The 20,075-nt window shown below is 40.0% G+C and overlaps 1 protein-coding gene across 5 annotated transcripts in view; it reads right to left on the bottom strand.

The window, feature by feature from the left end:
- LOC114666679 (D-glutamate cyclase, mitochondrial-like) overlaps nt 1–20,075 on the bottom strand; it is a 58,069-nt gene that overhangs the window by 17,177 nt on the left and 20,817 nt on the right. For all 5 annotated transcript variants that reach the window (XM_028821628.2, XM_051919773.1, XM_028821629.2 and 2 more), the window contains 6 exons: nt 19,444–19,597; nt 8,635–8,833; nt 4,517–4,655; nt 2,839–2,961; nt 933–1,133; nt 374–634 (listed from right to left, as the gene is read on the bottom strand). In XM_028821628.2, coding sequence (XP_028677461.1) covers nt 374–634; nt 933–1,133; nt 2,839–2,961; nt 4,517–4,655; nt 8,635–8,833; nt 19,444–19,597 — 1,077 coding nt within the window. The remainder of the gene's footprint in view (nt 1–373; nt 635–932; nt 1,134–2,838; nt 2,962–4,516; nt 4,656–8,634; nt 8,834–19,443; nt 19,598–20,075) is intronic.

Below are 20,075 nucleotides of genomic sequence, written 5' to 3' on the forward strand. Positions count from 1 at the left end.
GCTGAGATTGGCTCCAGCAGACCCCTGTGTTAGGATATAGTGGGTTGGCTAATGACTGACTGACTGATTTGGACATAATACGTCTTCTTTAATTGGGAACTTAAAGTGAGGAAAACGTAAAAATGTATAAGAGCTGAGAGCGCAGGAAATGTGTCTGTCAAAAGCATTCATACAAATGAGATGTGAGTGGACTGTGTGCGTGTTTGAATATGGTTGAGAGGAGGGTGTGACTTGAAACAATCTCATGTCAAAAGTCTCGTCTCGCGGGACTTCAAAAAATCTCTTCCAAAAAGTCTTGTCTCATTGCAGGATTTTTTTATAGAATATAATAGAGAGATGTATGCACCATTTTGCAGTCATGAGTGGACGGTACCTTGTTTTAGTGCTTCTGCAATAATTGCTTGGAACATTTCCAGTGCTCGCAGGTCAACCACAATAGCGACCTCTTTCCTCAGGGCCTGAAGCATGGCAGCCATGGCCAGAGCTCCTGGTGGCCCATCTGTCTCTTCTGGTGGATTCTGGTTGAAATGTGTAGGAAAACCAGTAGTAATAAGCACAGACTTGGCATGGGACATGGACAGGGAGGCTTTGAGCAGCTCATCCTGGACAAACAGTGCTCGTATTCCTCTGTTTCCTAACAAAGCAAAGGAAGATGTTGAAGTAGACTAGAACTGAACATAAGTATGTTAAGAAACTGCTGGATGCAGCAAAATGAGAAGATTACAAGACATTTTGTTTCTGACTAAAATGTAGTTTGCTCAAAGCTTTAGGTCCAAATACTAAAATTTCTAACCAGCTTCTTAATAATGTCACTAAAAAATGATAAATCATTAAACTGTTAACGATAATACATTGCTTAAATATGTTCCTGTAGGTAAAGTTTCCACTGTATAGCCGAGACAAAAAGCCCATTATGCGCTTTAACTTTTTACCTGGATCAGTTATGATGACACCCTCCAAGGATCTGATCTTCTGGACTGCAGCTGAAGAGGCCAAACTGAAGTGTAAGGGATTCTCAGAGATGCACACACTCTGGATGGAGTCAGGTGGTCCACAAAATTGACCGAGTTGGGAGTCTTGCGCTTCAGAGATGTATACAGAGCCAGGAGTGTGAGTGAAGGCCAGAGGTGCCTCTAAATGTGAGAAAGAACCTTAATTCTGAGAGAACTACTCTGCTGACACTCGTTTATTTTTCAGATCTCAGATACTGTATGCTAACTTTAATGTCTGTAGCAGGCCACTTGTAGACTTAAGTACAAGTAGTGTGGTGTAATGGCTACAGTTTTGGACTTCAAATCCTGAAGCTGTGGGTTCAAATCCCACTACTAATAATGTGTGACCATGAGCAAGTCACTTCACCAAAATTAATCTGAACAGTCATGCAAAAAAGTTGGATATGAGTAAAAAAAAAAATCAAAATTAAGTTACATTTAAGGGAAGTGCATTTAAGACTGAAGTCAGTAAGCACCTGTCTAATTACACAAAGAGTTGTGGGAATCGGAAACAAACTACTGAGATTTGTAGTTGAAGAAGAAACCATGACCACATTTAAGAAGTATCTGGATGAGATACTGGGACAGCTTAGTTATTAGTGAAACAAACAAGACTGATGGACTGAATGGTCGCCTCTGCTTTGTCAGAATTCTTATGTTCCATATTTTAATTGCTAAGGGGTACATAAATTGAACTAAATTTAATGTAATTTTAGGACTTAGCTGATCACTCTGAGAATCACATTTCTATTCTCAAAAAACTGTAAGTATACAAGATCATATAACTGTGGAGCATGAGACAAGACATTTGGCTAAAAATGTCAACAAAAGATGGAATAAGAGAGGGAAAATACATTGGTGAGATGTCACCTAAATGATCTCACACATTCGAGCCAGATAGAGATATGAACCCAACTCAATAGTATACCTCTCTATATGACCTTAAATATGGAAAACAGCCAGGTTTCTCTTTTAAATTAGTTGTTTTGGGGGAACCTGCCAGAAACAGTCACTGCTAAAAAGAAGGAACTTGGCTGGACCTGCCAACAAAAACCTTTATAAATCAGTAAATGTAAGACTAGCAATGACGGCAAAGAGGAAAATCTGCTGGAGGGACTGGATATTTCTTAATGTTATTATCTAACAGTTGGCTGACATACCGATGGACTTGCAGGTTTAAAGTAAAGTCAGGGGGCACACTCATAGAATGCTGAGAGACAGTCTCTTCAAGCACACAGAGTTTCTGTAAACCATGTGTCAGTACACAGGCTGCACTAATTTATGGCCACAGACCAAGTGAGAGGTTACTCAAAAAAGACGAAAATGATGGAGCTCAGGTGGGGAACTTAAAAGTCCAGCTCCTGCTAGTGGGCACTTAGGGAAAGACCCACTGCTATATGGTGGGAAGAAGAGTAGTAAGAATATAAGTGGAAAAGGGAAACATATTTGTGTATTAGGGAAAAGAAACAACAGCACTAGTTCTAACAAAAACACATAAGGGAAGCTACATATTAGACATTCTGTGTGTTGCTTTTAGCCACTTTTGTTTTGTACAAATTGACCCTGGATATTGTTGTATGGGCCTTAGGCTATTAGAACAAGCAGGGTGTTAGCCCAGAGCAAGACAGAACATTTATCATTTCTAGTGTATCACAGTGAATAATGTGGGCAAATTACATAAGGCTAAAGTAGAACAGATGAGATGTACCCAATATTGATGTGTAAATGTTCATAGCTCTGGGAGTGTGCAATGTGAAATCTTTGTCATATGAATATCCTACAAAGTCCAAGAAAGGAGACAAACGATTCTGTTTGAAGAGTTTTCTGTAGCCCAAAAAATACTCACTGCAGCTTTTTACGGCTTCTACCGCTGTGGCGCCACAAGCCCTGAACACTGGAATGACTCCTTGCTGGAGCTCCACAGCTGCTCCATAATCTGGTTTAGAGAGGTCCTTTATGCCAAGTAGCCCTTGAAAAATGAAACAATTGTCAGTGAACTCTCCAACACATACAGTACTTGTGTGTAACAAAGGTTAGACTCACTGGGTCAAATTTCCTGTTTTGACGATTTAATACAACCTTTGCTGGGAACAAACTTAAATGTGACATTTTTCTGCAAATTCTAATGCACAATTACTATTTATTTTCTGAATTTAGCAGATTGTGAAAAAATAAACCATAATATGTGGCATGCACAAAGGTTTGATTATCCCTCTGGATAATCCACTGGAGCTACTCAGACTCATTATGCCTTAGCACAAGGGAAGTGAAGAAAATTCTAGAGCTTCATATATTTTGACTTTTTGAACCTCTCAAAAGCATTGTGCTTACACTCAACAGTCATGGGTTCTGCTAACCTGCTGAATGATGATCTGAAAGTAAAGATAATTAACTCTTATAAAGCAGGGGAAGACCATGAATGGATATTTAAACATTTCCATGCTTATAATGGCCACGATCTGAAATGTGATTAGTAAATACAAGGTAAGGTAAACTGTTGAAGTCAACACAAGATCAGGAAAACCAAGACACGTCTCCAATACAGCTGATGGTAGACTAGTCAAATGTACAAAGTAAAACCCTCACAGCACTACAGGGAACATGCAGGGAGGTTTAGTTGGCATGGGAATCAGTCTACTGTGCAGCTCTGGTTGCCCAAACATGATCTGTAAGGAAGAATCTTCAGGGGCAAAACCATACCTGTGATCTCTTCAGAAAAGTCAATGTCTCAAGTATGCAGCACAACGCTTGGATAAATGTTACTGAGCCAAGAGTTGTGGACTGAATAAACAAAAAGTGACCACTTTATCGACAGTCGCCAAAGGTACGTTTGGGGAAAAAAAAGCATTTGAAGAACCTTTGACAGTCTTTAAGAGGTATCTGGATGAGATATTTATTTATTATTACCCAAATAAACAAATGGTCTCCTCTCATTTGTCAAAATTCTTATGTTCAAAGAAAATAATATCTGGTAAACTATTAAGCCAGGTGGTGGATCTTTCAGGCTTTGGGGTTGTGTGGGAGCAAGTGGCAAAGGAAATATTGTGGGGGTAGAAAAAGGAAATGGATTATGTGAAGCATAAATACATTCTGGAAGGTAATGGCCAGCAGTTGGTAAAGAAAATGAAACAAACAAACAAAATTACAAGACAATAATCAAAAAATTCCTCAAAATATACTGGATTTCTTCAAGAAATGAACTATTAAGGATTTGGAATAGTATGTACCATCTCCAAACTTAAAAATATCTGAAAATCTGTGAGGTGATCTCAAACTAGCAGTGCATGCAAGATGACCTAAGATGATTTTTGAGCTAGAAGTGTCCAGTAAGGAACAGCGGGAAAAAAATTCCTAGGGTAAGATTAGAAAGGCTGTTAGCTGGCTACAACAAATGATCGGAGGTTGTGATTACAGCACATGTTATGTTTTATCATCTTCCAGTCTTTCATAATAGTAATTAGGTATCAAAATTTACAAACATGTTTCATGTTTTACTTTGTTATGAAAGGTAAAGCACATCTCACCAGGATATCCAATGTGTACTGGGGCACCATGACGATCTTCCATCTGGACTGTCGTAGAAAGTTCCTTCTCAGGGACAGGTCTCATGGAAACCAGCAAGTTGCACTGGAATGGACTTACTTCTTGGCATGGCACTGTGGTCTTTGGGGAATAGATAATTATACAAATATATAATTTGTGCAAGTCAAGACAAACTTCAAAAGGAGACGAGCTGAAGGTCAGGCACAAGGTCATTTGTATAGTCAAGAACTTGCAATGATTTTCTGGTTACAGAGAAGGGAGCTGACACAATTGAGCATTTTTGGACAACTATATTGCTTATTTGAGTTTTTTCCAAAAAAAATATTTGAATAAAGTAGCAGAAATGGCAGTCATCATCACACTCTGCTGTTATGATTATATTCACATATTAACTTTTTGTGGGCTTCTTTGTATCAGTTTTATGGATTTGTACCCAATTACAGTTTTCAAGGTCCATGCCTCCTTTCAAAGCGTGTTTGCTCAGAGTTCAAGATTTTAAACTTTTGTTATTTTATTTTGAACCATTTCTAACACCACTTTGTTTTTGTGTTGGATGCCATCGTTTTGTGTGCTTGTTGTTAGGATGTGGCTCTTGGTTCGTAGGGGTGCATGTCCTCAGAGGTGGTGATCTTATTTTTATTATACAACAGGTTAAAAGAACAAAAAAACAAGAAATCTGACAAATGAAAGGAGACCATTCACTCCATCAAGTGTGTTCGTTCAGCCAATAGCTAAGCTGTTCCAATATCGCATCCAGATACTTCTTAAAAGGTTCTTGAGGTTTCTACTTCAACTACATGGACCAGCTGTTTGTTTGAGATTCACGTAACTCTTTGTGTAAAGATTACTTTCCACTGATGTCTTCACAGTCATCATACACCATTAAGGTGAAAGAAATCTACTGCATCTACTTTATCAATGCCTTTGAGGATTTTGAAGACCTGGATTAGGACCTCACGCAGTCTCCTCTGCTTGAGAATAAACTGATTGAATTCTTTCAGACTGTCACAGTAGGATGTGTCCTTCAGTCCTCGGATGCACTTTCTCCTCTGCACAGCTTCAAGTGCTCTTCTCTCTTTCTTGTAGTGTGGTGACTAGAACTGCACACAGGACTCCAGGTGCACTCTCACAAGTGCATTATTTAGTCTAAGGGCACCATCCTTTGATTGATACGCAACAGTTTTATTGATATACAGTACCCTAACACCTTACTTGCTTTTTTAATTACTTCTGCACATAGCTTAGACGATGAAAATATTCTGTCAACACAAAACCCTAAATCTTTTTCAGAGGCTGCTTCCAGTAGGACACAGTGTCTCCTGTCTTGTATTTATAACTGATTCTGCTTTTTCCACAAATGTTCTTATGTTTCAGCCAGGATGTTTTCATATTTAAGAATAAATTATCTTATTTAAAAATAAATATTTTTATACACAAAGAGTCTTTGTTTACCCTTGTTATTAGCCAGGTGTGACAGTTTCCCCCTCTAGTGGGTGTTTCTGGGACTCTTTAGTGCTTGGGATCTAGTCATAAGACATGTAACACTTTGCTACATGTGGGCAATTAATACTATTTCCTCATTCGAAATTGCAAATAACATCTCCCTAGTTGTGAACTCTTGCTTTATACTTTGAATTTCAATTTTTACTTAACATTCTGGTTTTGACATTTTTGATCCTTTTGATTTTCTCATTTTTGACCATTTTTGTTACTTGATTCTGTTTAATCTTCTGGTCATTTTACTTTTCTTGGTAGTCTTTCCTAACATAACATCTGCTGTTTGTTGTCTTGTCTGTCTGCTTTTAAAGGATCCCATCCAGCCCTTTGGACATCCATCTCCACACCAAGCCACATAAACACAGCTGAAGAGCCAAGAACTCAGGAACAGTCAAGCAATTTACAAGCAAGCTATATTCCTGTTTCCTCTACCAGGCCAGAGATTCAAGTTCTAATGACGATGGTGATTCGCTTCTTGTGTTAACAGGTGTCTGTATATGCAAAGTTAAGTGAGCATTAAAATCCTAGCTGAGTACTTTTTTTTCTTTCTAAAACTTAAGCACTTTGTTCTATTTTGTGGTATGTGTCTGTTTCTGGGATGGCAGTTAGATAAGCATGAAAGAAATTATAGTTTAGGAGGCTTAGTTCTCCTACAAAATAATTCAAAAATAAACACTAACTCCTGCAATTTACTGTATGTGTCAAAGTGGCCATATTGCACAGGTCTTGTACAATTTGCTTAAATGAGGGCCCATATTCTGATATATCCTTTAAGCGTTTACTGTAATGATAAACATTTGCAAAGTTATGTTCATGCTTGCTCTTTAGCATTCATTTAAACTTAAATGTAATGCTATTTCCATCAATGACTCAATAACAGATAGTGTATCCTATTGAATAATTAATTAACAAAAAATCTATGTTGAATGAATTAATCCAAATATTCACAACGTTTGTTTTTTTTTATAAAAAGTATCATTAAGTGAAGCAGACATGCTCTGGTTCATGAACTTCCAGCTGATAGCAACATCGCCACAAACACAGTTCATGAAATTGTGTTTAACACAGAGCCATAAAAAATTTAGCAATAAGCTAACCAACAGATTTTATATTGATCTATGATGGCCTCCTCGTGTATGAGCAGAAACACTTTAAACAGTAAAGGGGAGCAACCCTCCACACAGTTCACACTACTGGGATAAAACAGAATTGAGACATTCCACATATTTAAATAAAGTGAGACATTAGCGATGAGCAATGGTTTCCTGCAGGTGCTCAGTTTCTGTTCCACATTCCTCAAGACATGTAGATCAAATTAATCGGCAATTCCACATTAGTCCTGTCCGAGTGTGACTGTGTGCTTGAATGGACAGACAGTGTGTTGTGGCTTTTTCCTACCATATCACTGGTGCTGCTGGATTACGCAGGTTTCAGAATGTTATGTTATTTTCTTAACTTCTCATGAGGACTTGAATGAAGATCAGAACAGAATTTATTGCCAAAGGGGTTCACGAATACAACAATTTGGAAAGGTTCATAAACTTTTCCTAATTTCACCTTAATTCACTGTGTTTGAAAAGCTGCAGCACACAGTAAAGTTGATCCTTCGCATCTGACCCTGGACACCCTAAGGTTGGGCAACAATCCTGCCTCTTCTTCAACATGGACATTCAACTTCCTTCAAGGCTTCATTGCCTCTTGATTATTGCTTTTAGACTACTACAATTTTTTTCAGTAAGACTTTCCGGCATGAAATATTAACAAATTACAACAGAATTAAAATAGTGCTGTCAGAATTGTAATAAACAATTATATTCTGAACTTTACCAATCCCCACCAGACACCTCTCAGCACTATTTACCTTGACAATAAAGACTTTCTGCCAATCGCCTTCTCGATGTCTTATAGCTCCATTGTACAATGTTCCGTTAAAACATGTGCTGAAACTATATGTAATTCTATTCCTTGCTCCGCCTGAAAGACTCTGGACCCGCTAAATTACATTACCGCATATACATTGTGTACTGCCACAGAGGGAGAGAGAAGCAGTTCATCAGTTTAATAATCGACCATTAGAGATGGCATAGTCAAGCCAATAAAAGCTACTCATATGCTTTTATCTTTTCTCAGCTTGATTACTGAAACTCATTGTATTCTGGGATCCGTAAATGCCTGATATGCAGCTTGTAGTTGGTTCAGAATGCTGCTGCTCATTTTTAGGTTGGGGCAAAAAAGTTTGCCTCTGTATCTCCAATTTTAGTCTCTTTACACTGGCTGCCAGTTAGCTTTAGAATTAATTTTAAAATTGTGCTGCCGGCTTTTAAAACAATACATGGGTATGCTCCTGCCTATTTATCTGAATTGTGTACTATACATCAGCCATCCAAAGTGTTTAGATCTAATAATGCTTGAATTGCATTATTTAGGTGTTATTAAATGCATATAATGGTCCTCCCTGTGAAAGGCATGACTAATGTTCAAACATCTTATTTACACTGTACAAGCAGGCTGAGACTGCCTCAAACCACCTAATGTGCAATTAATATAAAAAGCTTGTGTCCCAGCAACCATCAGACACTCATGTTGCCCAAAAATTCTTTACCTTGTAAATACTCAACGTGTGACTCTGGTTTACATTTTGGGAAGAATTATCTGCTGTCTGTAATGTCATATCACCAGACGGGCTGTAACCCAAAATGAAAACCACCATCTCTTCCAGATCTCCTGTATGTGGCAGCAAGTCAGGCAGACTGGCACAAAGGTTTCCAGCTTCATACTTGTAGTACTGAGGGAAACTTGTCCTGTGTAAGGAAACAGAGACAGTAAAGGCGCTTCTCACCTAGTTTGCCTTGGCCTTGAAAATAGGCTACTTAGACTTAAATTTCAGGTTAATGCAACAAGTAAAATTTAACACATATAAAAATAAAAATTCAATGCCATTTAGTTATTGGAATTGTTGTGAAGATTCATTTTTGTCATACTTACAACTTTAACATTTAAATTCAATTTTCTACAAGAGAACTAATGAATTTACAAAAGAAGAAACCAGGATTAGATGGGTGGCAGCCATGGTTATATCCAAGGGCTATGGAAAACTTGCACCTCAATCTATGATTGACAAGCAGACAGCAATTATTAATGTCTATGGCACATATTCATCATCATGGGTCATCTGTCACTGGGCAAGACCTACCTACTTCCCTGGTGGCATATATGATCTTTCACTGTGTCAGCCTCCACTATCTCTGTGCGGCGTTACCACTACACTCCACCCATTCACAGTGCAAATCCCACCCTTATTGTTAACTGAATTGCTGTGTCTGGACTCATACCGCGATACATCTCAGTTAAAGGATCTAAGCTGTGGTGAGCTGCAAAACCACATTCTCTGGCTTAGAACTGAGTGCTTTGCAGCGTGAGCTAAATAGAAAGCTCCATTTGTCAGCCGCGCATAACCTGTCTCTGACCCCTATGAGCGTTGCACTTCCCTGACGATGTCCGCTGATGTCTTTCTGTGTCAGCCCCTACCTTCTCTGTACATTATCGTCCCCCCAACCCGAGTTTTCAACTATCAGAAGTAGCATCGGTCCACAGTAGCCCGTAACAAGAAAAATCTATTCCTTTACTTGTGAGTTTTACTGAGTCGGTATATGATTGTGGGATTTATGAGATTTACCAAGTCCATTTACTAGGCTGGTCTACTCCTGAACCTTAAAATTAGCATACAGACAGACACACACAAACAAACTTCAAGATTTTAGCCAGACAATGACTTGAGTGATGCTAAACAAGCCTGTCACTCCTAGAACTCGTACTCTACATAAGGACTGACAATCTCTGGCACTAACAATGTACAAGTGTCCAAGGGGCACATGATGGCTTAACACACTTTTATTATATGCCACTTACCAACCAAACAATGCCAATGTTCTTCCTATTGAGGTGCAACCTCTCAGCCTTGATAACCCTGCAAACTTGAGCAAATGGCAACTCCCACTGCATCTGGTGCCTAGATATTTACTTTATTATTTCAATCACTCTATTTAAAAAGTATAGAAATGTTAAAGCAACCATGGTATTTATTAAAGTATAAGAAATACTAAATAGAAGAACATACAATAGAAAATAAAATAGATAGCAGTCTGGATGTTTCTAATCTTAGAAAAACTCACAAAAAATGAGCAATGTCTGAGTGGATGTTGTCCAGGGCGGCTTTAACATTTAGCAATCAGTGTTATTCATAAGTTACATTCTCCGACATCCAGATGAAATGGTCACTCGTGTGGATTTCTGGCATCACTTCCTATGTCTTTGCTTTTGTCACCTCTTCTGGTCCGCTCCAGGGCGGTTGGTAAGTAAGTATGTCTCGTACCTCCATATCAGTAAGACACTACATACATTCCATGTGCTAGCTTACTGTTGCTTAGTGTGCATTACGTTACATCTTGTGTCATGTATCAATGTATGCATTCATGAAGGGCATGCCTTGTACGAACAAAACCATGATACATATATGTGCACTGAAGTGTATGCCAGCGTGGAAAATATACTTTGCATTAAGTCAGCTTGGCCACTGCTGGCATTGAGCACAAAAGTCACAGTAGTAATCACAGTACTTCAATAAATTTTGGAAGAAGAGATAGTTTTTCCAAAATACACCTTCCACTACTTCAAGTCCACGTCCACTGCCCTGCGTACACCTTCAGATTTGTTAGCTGACGCCTCTGCAATATATGACTCTAGAATCGGTACACTTTACTGTATATCTGCTTGGCTTGACTAGTTAGGATTTAGTATCTTACATCTTTGCTGTAATACATCATGTGTCTTTTAGACTATGGGTTCCATCTTAAGATTTCTACATTAAAAATGTGAATACTTAAATTAAAAATGATTAAAACACAAACAATAATCCAAATGAACAACATAATTCCACACTTCAGTAATCATTCCCCTGTTGCTTTTAAATGACATGCTCCTGGCTGCTGGACTTTCTTGACTTTTCTCACAAAGATGCAGTAAGCCATAGTCAGTGCTCCTTCTTCAGTTTTGTGAACTTTTGACTGCATACATTTTAAATGGGCAAGGATAACCAGCTTCTGTTTGCTAGTGTGACACTCCCTTCATAGTGCACATCTACTGAGGTCCATACTCCGCACAAAGCGCAAAAAGCGTCCACCTAGGTAAATTAGATGAAAGGAGAACCCCCTCAGGTGAAGTGCCTAATCGAGATTCTGACTGCGAGGGTGTCTCTAACTTGTAATGGATTCATTCCACTTGAACCCCTCTATATTAGCTAAAGAGAGTACTGTGGCACACTGTCATAATGTAATGTAAAGTAATGTAATATAACATTCACATCCATTCATCTTCTAAACCCACTTTATCCTGAGCAGGGAAGTGGAGAAGCTGGAGCCTATCCCAGCAAGTACAGGGTGGAAGGCAGGAAGAATCACTGGGCAGGACATCAGACCATCTCAGGGTGAATGCACACACACTGTGGCTAATTTTGCATTGCCAATCCATCGAACCCTGCATGTCTTTCGACTGTGGAAGGAAACCCACCTGGACATATTCTCAGTTCTGCTTAATCTATCCTATGGTTACGAAGGGCTAGAGCCAATCTCAGTAGTTTACAAAATAAGGCAGTATCCAGCCCTGGACAGGCTCTCGTTCACAAGCACACACACAAACATTCTTTTTCATTTAAGCAAAATGCATTAAGCTCACAATCTCTCTTCTTTTATGGTTTAAATTACATGTGTTTCAGCACACCTGCTTTTCCCCCTGAATGACAACAAATCTTTCAGGTTATTCCTATTTTCCTACACCAGTAAGAACCAACCAGAGAGTACACCTTAACCCATAGCCATACAAAACTCAAAACTCTAGTGTGCCTTCATCAGCTGCAATCCAGAAGCTGATCAGAACACAATGCAAAAAGAATAGACTTAAACATGAGACAATTAATGAAGAGCTGGTGCCATCTGGAAGAAGTGTCCAGCTTTCAGTAGGAGAAGCCCATAGCACATTCCCAAAACAGTGCTTAGAAACCAAAAAAAAAACAGAAGGTAGTAGAATATCTCCTACATAGCCTAGTCTTGAATCCCATTAGGGAAGTATGTCAAGGCTTGAGTACAGCTATCAAACAGCAGTTGGAAGAATGTTGAAAAAAAGAACGGCTCAAGACAGAAGGATAAAGATGTACAAAAGTGTTGGGAATTCACCCAAAATGACACCCTGCTATACTTACAGAAAAAGGCTTAGGTCCAAAATCTGTAAATTCAATTGACTTTGGTTAAAGTGAGACATAGCATCCTACGGATATCAATGGTCAGTTTTATACAATACTATACTGCAAGTAACATCTGAAGGCACTTCATTGAGCAAGATGAATAATTTATTAACTCCAAAATAAAACAGCAGAAATAAACACACAAATAAGATACAAGAAGTGCTCCACCAGTAGACACTGGCAGAACTTTGGTAGCTATCAATAATACTGACAGCATTTTGTTCTTTTACCTAAAATTTCTCTTGCTCATTTCTATAATTTAGTGCAGACATGCTGCATACGAGTAAAAAATATCAATTACAGAGTGAAGCAGTGACAAAGTATTCAGCAGCCACACCAGATGCACTTCAGAACAGGTCATCCACCTGAAGTTCAGCATGTTCAGGCCTGGCCAGTACTTGGATGGGAGACCAATTACAGTAATCCCTCGCTACTTCGCGGTTCACTTTTCGCGGATTCACGACTTCGCGGATTTTATATGTAAGCATATCTAAATATATAACGCGGATTTTTCGCTGCTTCGCGAGTTTCTGCGGACAATGGGTCTTTTTACTTCTGGTATTTGCTTCCTCAGTTGGTTTGCCCAGTTGATTTCATACAAGAGATGCTATTGGCGGATGGCTGAGAAGCTACCCAATCAGAGCACGCAGTTAAGTTCCTGTGTGCTGCTGATTGGCTCAGCGACGGAGTGCTGCATTAACTAGGAAGTCTCATCTCACTCATTCAGCATTAACGTGCTCTTGCTACTGCATTCAGGGGATTATCACCTTCATCATCATCATTTTTACTGCGCAGCATATTCATCACCATCATCACGTCATATATAGCTACGTGTACTTCGCTATACAGTAAGTGTAAACTTATCTACCGATTTCTTATTGCTTAGCAGTTGTCCCTGTTATTAATAGAGTAAAGGGTGGGTTGTAAACAATACAGGGAGGGTTTAAAAACGTCCAAATACACGTTAAATAATTAAATAAATATGGTGTCCCTACTTCGTGGAAATTCAGTTATCGCGGTCGGCCTTGGAACCTATCTCCCGCGATAAGTGAGGGATTACTGTAGAGAAAAGCTTGGATTATGCTGGAGAATGTGTTGGTTAGTTCAGCTGGGGGCGCTTACCCTGTTGTTTATGTGTGAATCACAATGCACCAGTGCAGTGACGGGGCCACTGTGCTGTAAAAATGGTGTCATACTTGACATAACTGAGGTCCTGATGTTCTGCTGTCATGAAAGATCCCTGGGCATCTTTCAAAAAGAATAGGATGTACCTTGATGTTCTGGCTAAACTGCAAACCATGACCCTCTAATCATCTCCTGTGCTCTATTGACTATCTCCCACCCCTTTACCACCTAATAACTAATGTGTGATGAGCGTACTGGTGCAAAAATGGCTGATGTCAGATCATCCAGGTGGATGCTACACATTAGTGGTTGAAGTGTCTCCCCACTGTATGTGTACAGCATTTGGGGTTGCTAGAAAAGCAATATGTAAATGTAATTACTATTACTATTATTATTAGTGCTGCTGGAATTTAACTCAAAGAAACTGAGGTTTAATCTTGGACTATCCTGCCCATGTCTGTGTGTGGTTTTCTGTGGCTACTCCAATGTTCCCCCCATACCCTAAATGTGTATGCTGTAGTCACTGATGACCCAGAAATGGTCCTGGGCGTATGAGGGCGTGTGGGTGTACGAGCGCATCCTGTGATAGACTGGCAGCTCATCCTGGGCCTTTCACATATTGTTGAAAGGATAAGCTCCAAACTGATGAGATGGATTAAATACAGTCATGTGAAAAAGTGAGGACACCTCATGGCATTTATTGACTTTTTCAACATTTTTGAACAGGCAAACAGTAGATTTTCATGCAAACAGTTCATACAGATAAAGGTGATCTACTTGAACAAATCGCATATAATTGACATGATACATTCATTCCCATAATCTAAATTAACAAACCCTCCACTGAGTCTTGCCATAACGTGGGGGAGTGGCTTGCATGATCAATGATCCCCTAAGCAATGTTGTCGAGAGTCACGTACTACCGGTAGGGCCACCCATGGCTGCAAGGGCAAAGGTGAAGTCCTGACTAAAACTGACTCAACCAGCTAACCCATCCATCCAATGTGGTGCAACTTCTAACCATCCCTTGTCATCCTGTCTACGGCTTCCAATGTGGAGTCTGGACAGGAAGTGAAGCGTTGCCAGTAGGAATTCGCCAGGCTAATACAGTGGAGCACTTTAAAAAACTACTGAAAACACATTATTTTAACATGGCCTTCTCATAACTTCACTGTAATTTAATCCTGACACTCTGTATATCCAATTCATTATAATAACTATTCATTCAAAATTTGTACTAACCCCTACTCTCTCTTCTGTTTCCTTTTCCGGTGTCCTATTGGTGGTGGCTTGTGCCACCACCATCTACCCAAAGCACCATGATGTTCCAACAATGATGGATGGATTAAAAGCCAGAAGTCTGTATAACCATCAGCATCAAGTGACTCCGTGAGAACCCTAACTACAAAGAGGACTATTTCATTTATGTTAGGTAGAATGCCCAAAGGGGACTGGGCGGTCTCGTGGCCTGGAACCCCAACAGATTTTATTTTTTTCTCCAGCCTTCTGGAGTTTTTTTTTGTTTTTTCTGTCCACCCTGGCCATAGGACCTTACTCCTTTCTATGTTAACTAATGTTGTCTTATTTTAATTTCTTATTTGTCTTTTATTCTTCTTTTCTTCATTATGTAAAGCACTTTGAGGTACTTTTTGTATGAAAATGTGCTATATAAATAAATGTTGTTGTTGTTGTTGTTGTGTTTAAGGATTGTTCACCCTCACTACCACCAATAACAACTTTTTTTTTTTCCACAGGCTCTTCCTTCTATCCATCTTCTTCTTTCTGCCAATGGGTATATCTATTGCAGTGTGCAAGTGTGAATGTTCTGATAGTAGAAATGATGTGTATCTTTTATCTTGGAAGCTTCCACATCTTCTCTTTGGCATTGAACTGAAATTCATCTGTCCTTGGATTGATCTTGCAGATTGTCAGGATTAAGATCTGTTTGACTCTTAACTGTTGTTTATGTGTTGTTATTTTGTGCTTGTCTTGTGTGTTGTTCTTATGCTTCGTGGTTTGAATTCAATATAATTAACTGCATATAATATCACATTTACCTATTGCATACAACTGTGATGTCTCGTTATTGTTAGGAATTTAATAGGACCAGAGTAGCAATTTGTAAGACCTCATTAAGAAATGGTCATCAGCAATCAGCTGCCGATCTGATCCGGCCGATTGTACAGCGGGACTCGCAGATAACTGTTGCATCAGTTAGAGACGAAGTGCATGCATCTGTAATCACAAAGAGATGGTACAAATTTGACCAACATCCAAGGTGTGCCAGGAAAAAGCCTTAGCTGTCCAAAAGGAACATCAGAGCAAGACTACAGTCTGCAACTGAACATCTATGCAAAGACTAGGGCTTCTGGAACAATGCACTCTGGACAGATGAATAAAAGATAAAGTTGTTTAGCCACAGTAAAAGTAGACATGTTTGGCACAAACCGAAGACAGCATTTCAGGGGAAGTACCTTACACCAACTATAAAACATGGTGGTGGAAATGTTCTGGTTTGAGGTTGCTTTGCTGCCTCAAGGCCTGGAAAACTTGAAGTCTTCAAGTCAGCTATGAATTCTGCATCAAAATGTGCTTGAGGAGAATGTATGGCTACATTCCCAAAACTTGAAGTTGAGCCAGATATGGACCTTTCAACACAATAATGATCTGAAGAACACTAGCAAATCCACCAAGGAATGGTTCAAAAAGAAGAAATGGAGGTTATGTACTGGCCTAGTGAAAGCCCTGAATTGAACCTCTTTGAAATGTTGTGGGGGGATTTGAAATGGACAGCACATGCAAGAAAACTCACAAACATCTTCAAACTTAATGAATTTTGCACGGACAAGTGGACAAAATTTCAAAGTGTCAATGTCAGAGACTGGTAGGCAGTTATGCCAAATACCTACAAGAAGTCAGTTCTCCTAAAGCAGGGCTCAGAGGCCATGGGTGGACTTACTATTTTACCAGCAGACAATTACATCAATAATATTTTTGCTGAAAAAAAAATGATTGAAAGGCCAGATTTTCCTTTTTTTATTCAAGTAGATCATATTTATCTGTGGGCACTGTTTGCATGAAGATTTGCTGGTTTCCTCTTCAAATATGTTGAGGGGTGTATTTAATTTTTCACATGACTGCAACTCTATAACAGAGTTTCTGACATTTTGGGTCATGGGTTGCCGCTGATGACTTGTGAGTTCCTATTGTGTTTAATGGTAATGGGTAGCAGATGGTTTGTGAAGTGGGTTGCGCCACAGGTTGATTAAGCAATCGACATAGCTCTAACGTTCATCCTCAATTTCTCCCTTCCCTCCTGTCCAAAAACCTCCAAGAGGTCAACCCCACCCCATTCGGCCACAATTCCCCAAGAGGGACCCTCACTCCAGCTCTGAAGACTGGCCACGATCCTCAAAGGGGGACCCAGATGATCATCCAGGCATTCAAAAAGAGTTGGGTCTCAAGACACTACAAAGCACAAGATTGGGTTGCACCAAGAAAAGTTTATGAAACTCTGTTCTAGAATAAACTGATGGATGGACAGGCTTTGATTGGTATTACTGGGCTTCATAATCAGGTTCTTCAACTGCTCCTAAAAGTGTTTATCCAGCTGTGAGAAAAATGTTTTGAATCCTTTGGAATATTCTGGATTCCTGCATGACTGTCGTTATAAATGTGATCAGATTATCCTCTGTGTCATAGTAAAAGATGGAAGTGCTACGATTAAACAAATAGCACACACAAAAATTAACACTTGTCATATCCATCCATCCATCCATTTTCCAACCCGCTGAATCCGAACACAGGGTCACGGGGGTCTGCTGGAGCCAATCCCAGCCAACACAGGGCACAAGGCAGGAAACCAATCCCGGGCAGGGTGCCAACCCACCGCAGGACACACACAAACACACCCACACACCAAGCACACACTAGGGCCAATTTAGAATCTCCAATCCACCTAACCTGCATGTCTTTGGACTGTGGGAGGAAACCGGAGTGCCCGGAGGAAACCCACGCAGACACGGGGAGAACATGCAAACTCCACGCAGGGAGGACCCGGGAAGTGAACCCGGGTCCCCAGATCTCCCAACTGCGAGGCAGCAGCGCTACCCACTGCGCCACCGTGCCGCCCACTTGTCATATGTTTATTTAAAATACTTTTAAAAACATAAGGTCAAATGTACTTGAATCTCCAGTAAAATAAGTAAGCTATTATGAGATGACACCTGTGTGTTGGTTTATAGAAAAAAAAACACACACACACACAGCTTTGGTTTCCTGCTTTTCACTATAGCATTGTATAACACTTAAAAGGGCGCTAAAAATACACTTTTTAGTTTGTCATTTTCACAATTATCATTAGCTGTTACTGTATTTACAACATGTTTGGACTAAAGTATAACAAAATTATGTTAGAGTTTGCTTAACCACGCTGGCTTTTCACATTATGCCTATAGAGCAGCAGGCCTTCAAATGTGTAATACACTTTGTGATGGACACCACTTATTATTAGTATTTAAGTTCTTCTCTTCTCGTTTTCCCCTCTCGGGATTCTGCATTCCCAGCAATCTTATGAAACTTGTCATTGATTAGAAGGGCAACACTTCTACAGTGACTCAGGTGTCATCAAATCTCTAGTTTTTCAAGACTGATAGTGACTTGGACAATGTAAATGTACACTGTCCAGGAGGATCTGGGTGGCCATTAGGCCTAGGTCAACAAAAATGTGTTTTCTGAAACCACTAGGGTCAGTTGCAGTGTGCTACACCATGCTGATCTGGTCCCAGTACGTATTTACGTTAACAAGACTAACTTTTGGGTTTAGCGCTGTTGCAGTGTGACCCAGAACTGTGGACTAGCAGTGGACTAAGACTAAATGCAGTGCACTTCTGGGAGTCAGAGAAGGGGAACAAAGTTGCATACTTACTTAGAAAACACTGAGAGCAGGTTCAACAGACTTAGTGTGGTGGGTAATATTACAAAATGAATTGCGCATGCATCAGACTGTTAACAGACATGAAAAAGCACTAGAACAGGTTGTACTAAAGAGCTTAGTGACTTTAAACATGGCACTGCCATGGGATGCCTACAAGTCAGTGGATGAAATTTCTACTCTGCCAGGTCTGCCCAGTGAACTGTATTTGCCGTTGTAATGAATTGGAATGGTCAAGGAGCAACAGCAGTTCAGCCTCAAGAAATCTCTAGCAATCTAAAAATTTAGGAAGCGGCAACTGTTGGGACAGAAAAGTGTGTTGTAATTAAAACACGGTCCATCTTTATGGACCTGGCTTTGTGCACAGGGGCACAGTGCTGGAGCAGAAAAAGACTTTTCAATTAAAGCCCAAGATCAAGATTCCAGGCCATTCGTTCACAAGTAATCACGTGACGAGTGGACAAACATTACAATTTCATATATATGGATTGTCAAACCTGCTTAATCTGACTCAGAATCACTAGTTAATTATATTCTAAATACTTTTATCATATTTCCTTTTAAAAACAACAGTATAAACAATTGCCTTCCTTTTCAAAAGTGGAGTGACATCCATCCATCTTCCAACCCACTATATCCTAACTACAGGGTCATGGGGGTCTGCTGGAGCCAATACCAGCCAACACAGGGAGCAAGGCAGGAAACAAACCCAGGGCGGGGCGCCAGCCCACCACAGGGCACGCACACACACCCACACACTAGGGACAATTTAGGATCGCCAATGCACCTAACCTGCATGTCTTTGGACTGTGGGAGGAAACCGGAGTACCCGGAAGAAACCAACGCAGACACGGGGAGAACATGCAAACGCCACACAGGGATGACCCGGGAAGCGAACCCAGATCTCCTTACTGCGAGGCAGCAGCACTACCACTGTGCCACCATGCTGCCATAAAGTGACATTGTTTTTGAAATTCTGGGTATCTCAAAAAAACTGGATATCCTCTACTTATCCTCTGCTGCCACTTAGAGGGCTTCATCTGTTACTACATACCAACCTGATATCCACTTTCCCCAGCATGTCAGAGCAGCGCCATTCTCCTGGTTGGCCTTTGTACAGTAGAGGCAGGGGTCCACTGTTCAAGGAACAGAACTGTTCAAAGTCATCCGCAAACTGCTTTGGCAGGATCACAATGCCAGGCTGCTTGTACACTTCCAAAGAAAAATAAACCAAATAGAATTTTATTTTTCCTGTGCTGTTTAATTATGCAGAGTTCTTGATAACCAGGCTCTTGTTAAGTTCTCACATGCTGTATGTTGTGCTCATGGAGGCTCTGCATGACCACAAACTCTAACGCTTGGATAGTCAGTGCCAGCTTGACAATACATGCTATCCAAAGGTTGGTTACATGACTGTTCCCAAAAAATACGGCCAACTACCATTACAGTGAGTAAAAAGCAGGTTCATCATAAAATGTATCAGAACTTTACATCACCTAACTGCATTTTGTATAAAACCGAGAATATGTTCTAATAATAGAAGCCTCAACAGGGCAGCAGGATGAGTCAGAATAGGAATGGAACTGTTTCTAGACAGCAAGCTCCCTCTGATACTAGGCATTTATAATGTTGTCACAGGGATGAAAGGTACCAAGATTATACCACAGTGTAATGGTTTGTGCATATAGGC

This window comes from Erpetoichthys calabaricus, chromosome 16, assembly GCF_900747795.2.
Source record: "Erpetoichthys calabaricus chromosome 16, fErpCal1.3, whole genome shotgun sequence".
NCBI lineage: Eukaryota > Metazoa > Chordata > Cladistia > Polypteriformes > Polypteridae > Erpetoichthys > Erpetoichthys calabaricus.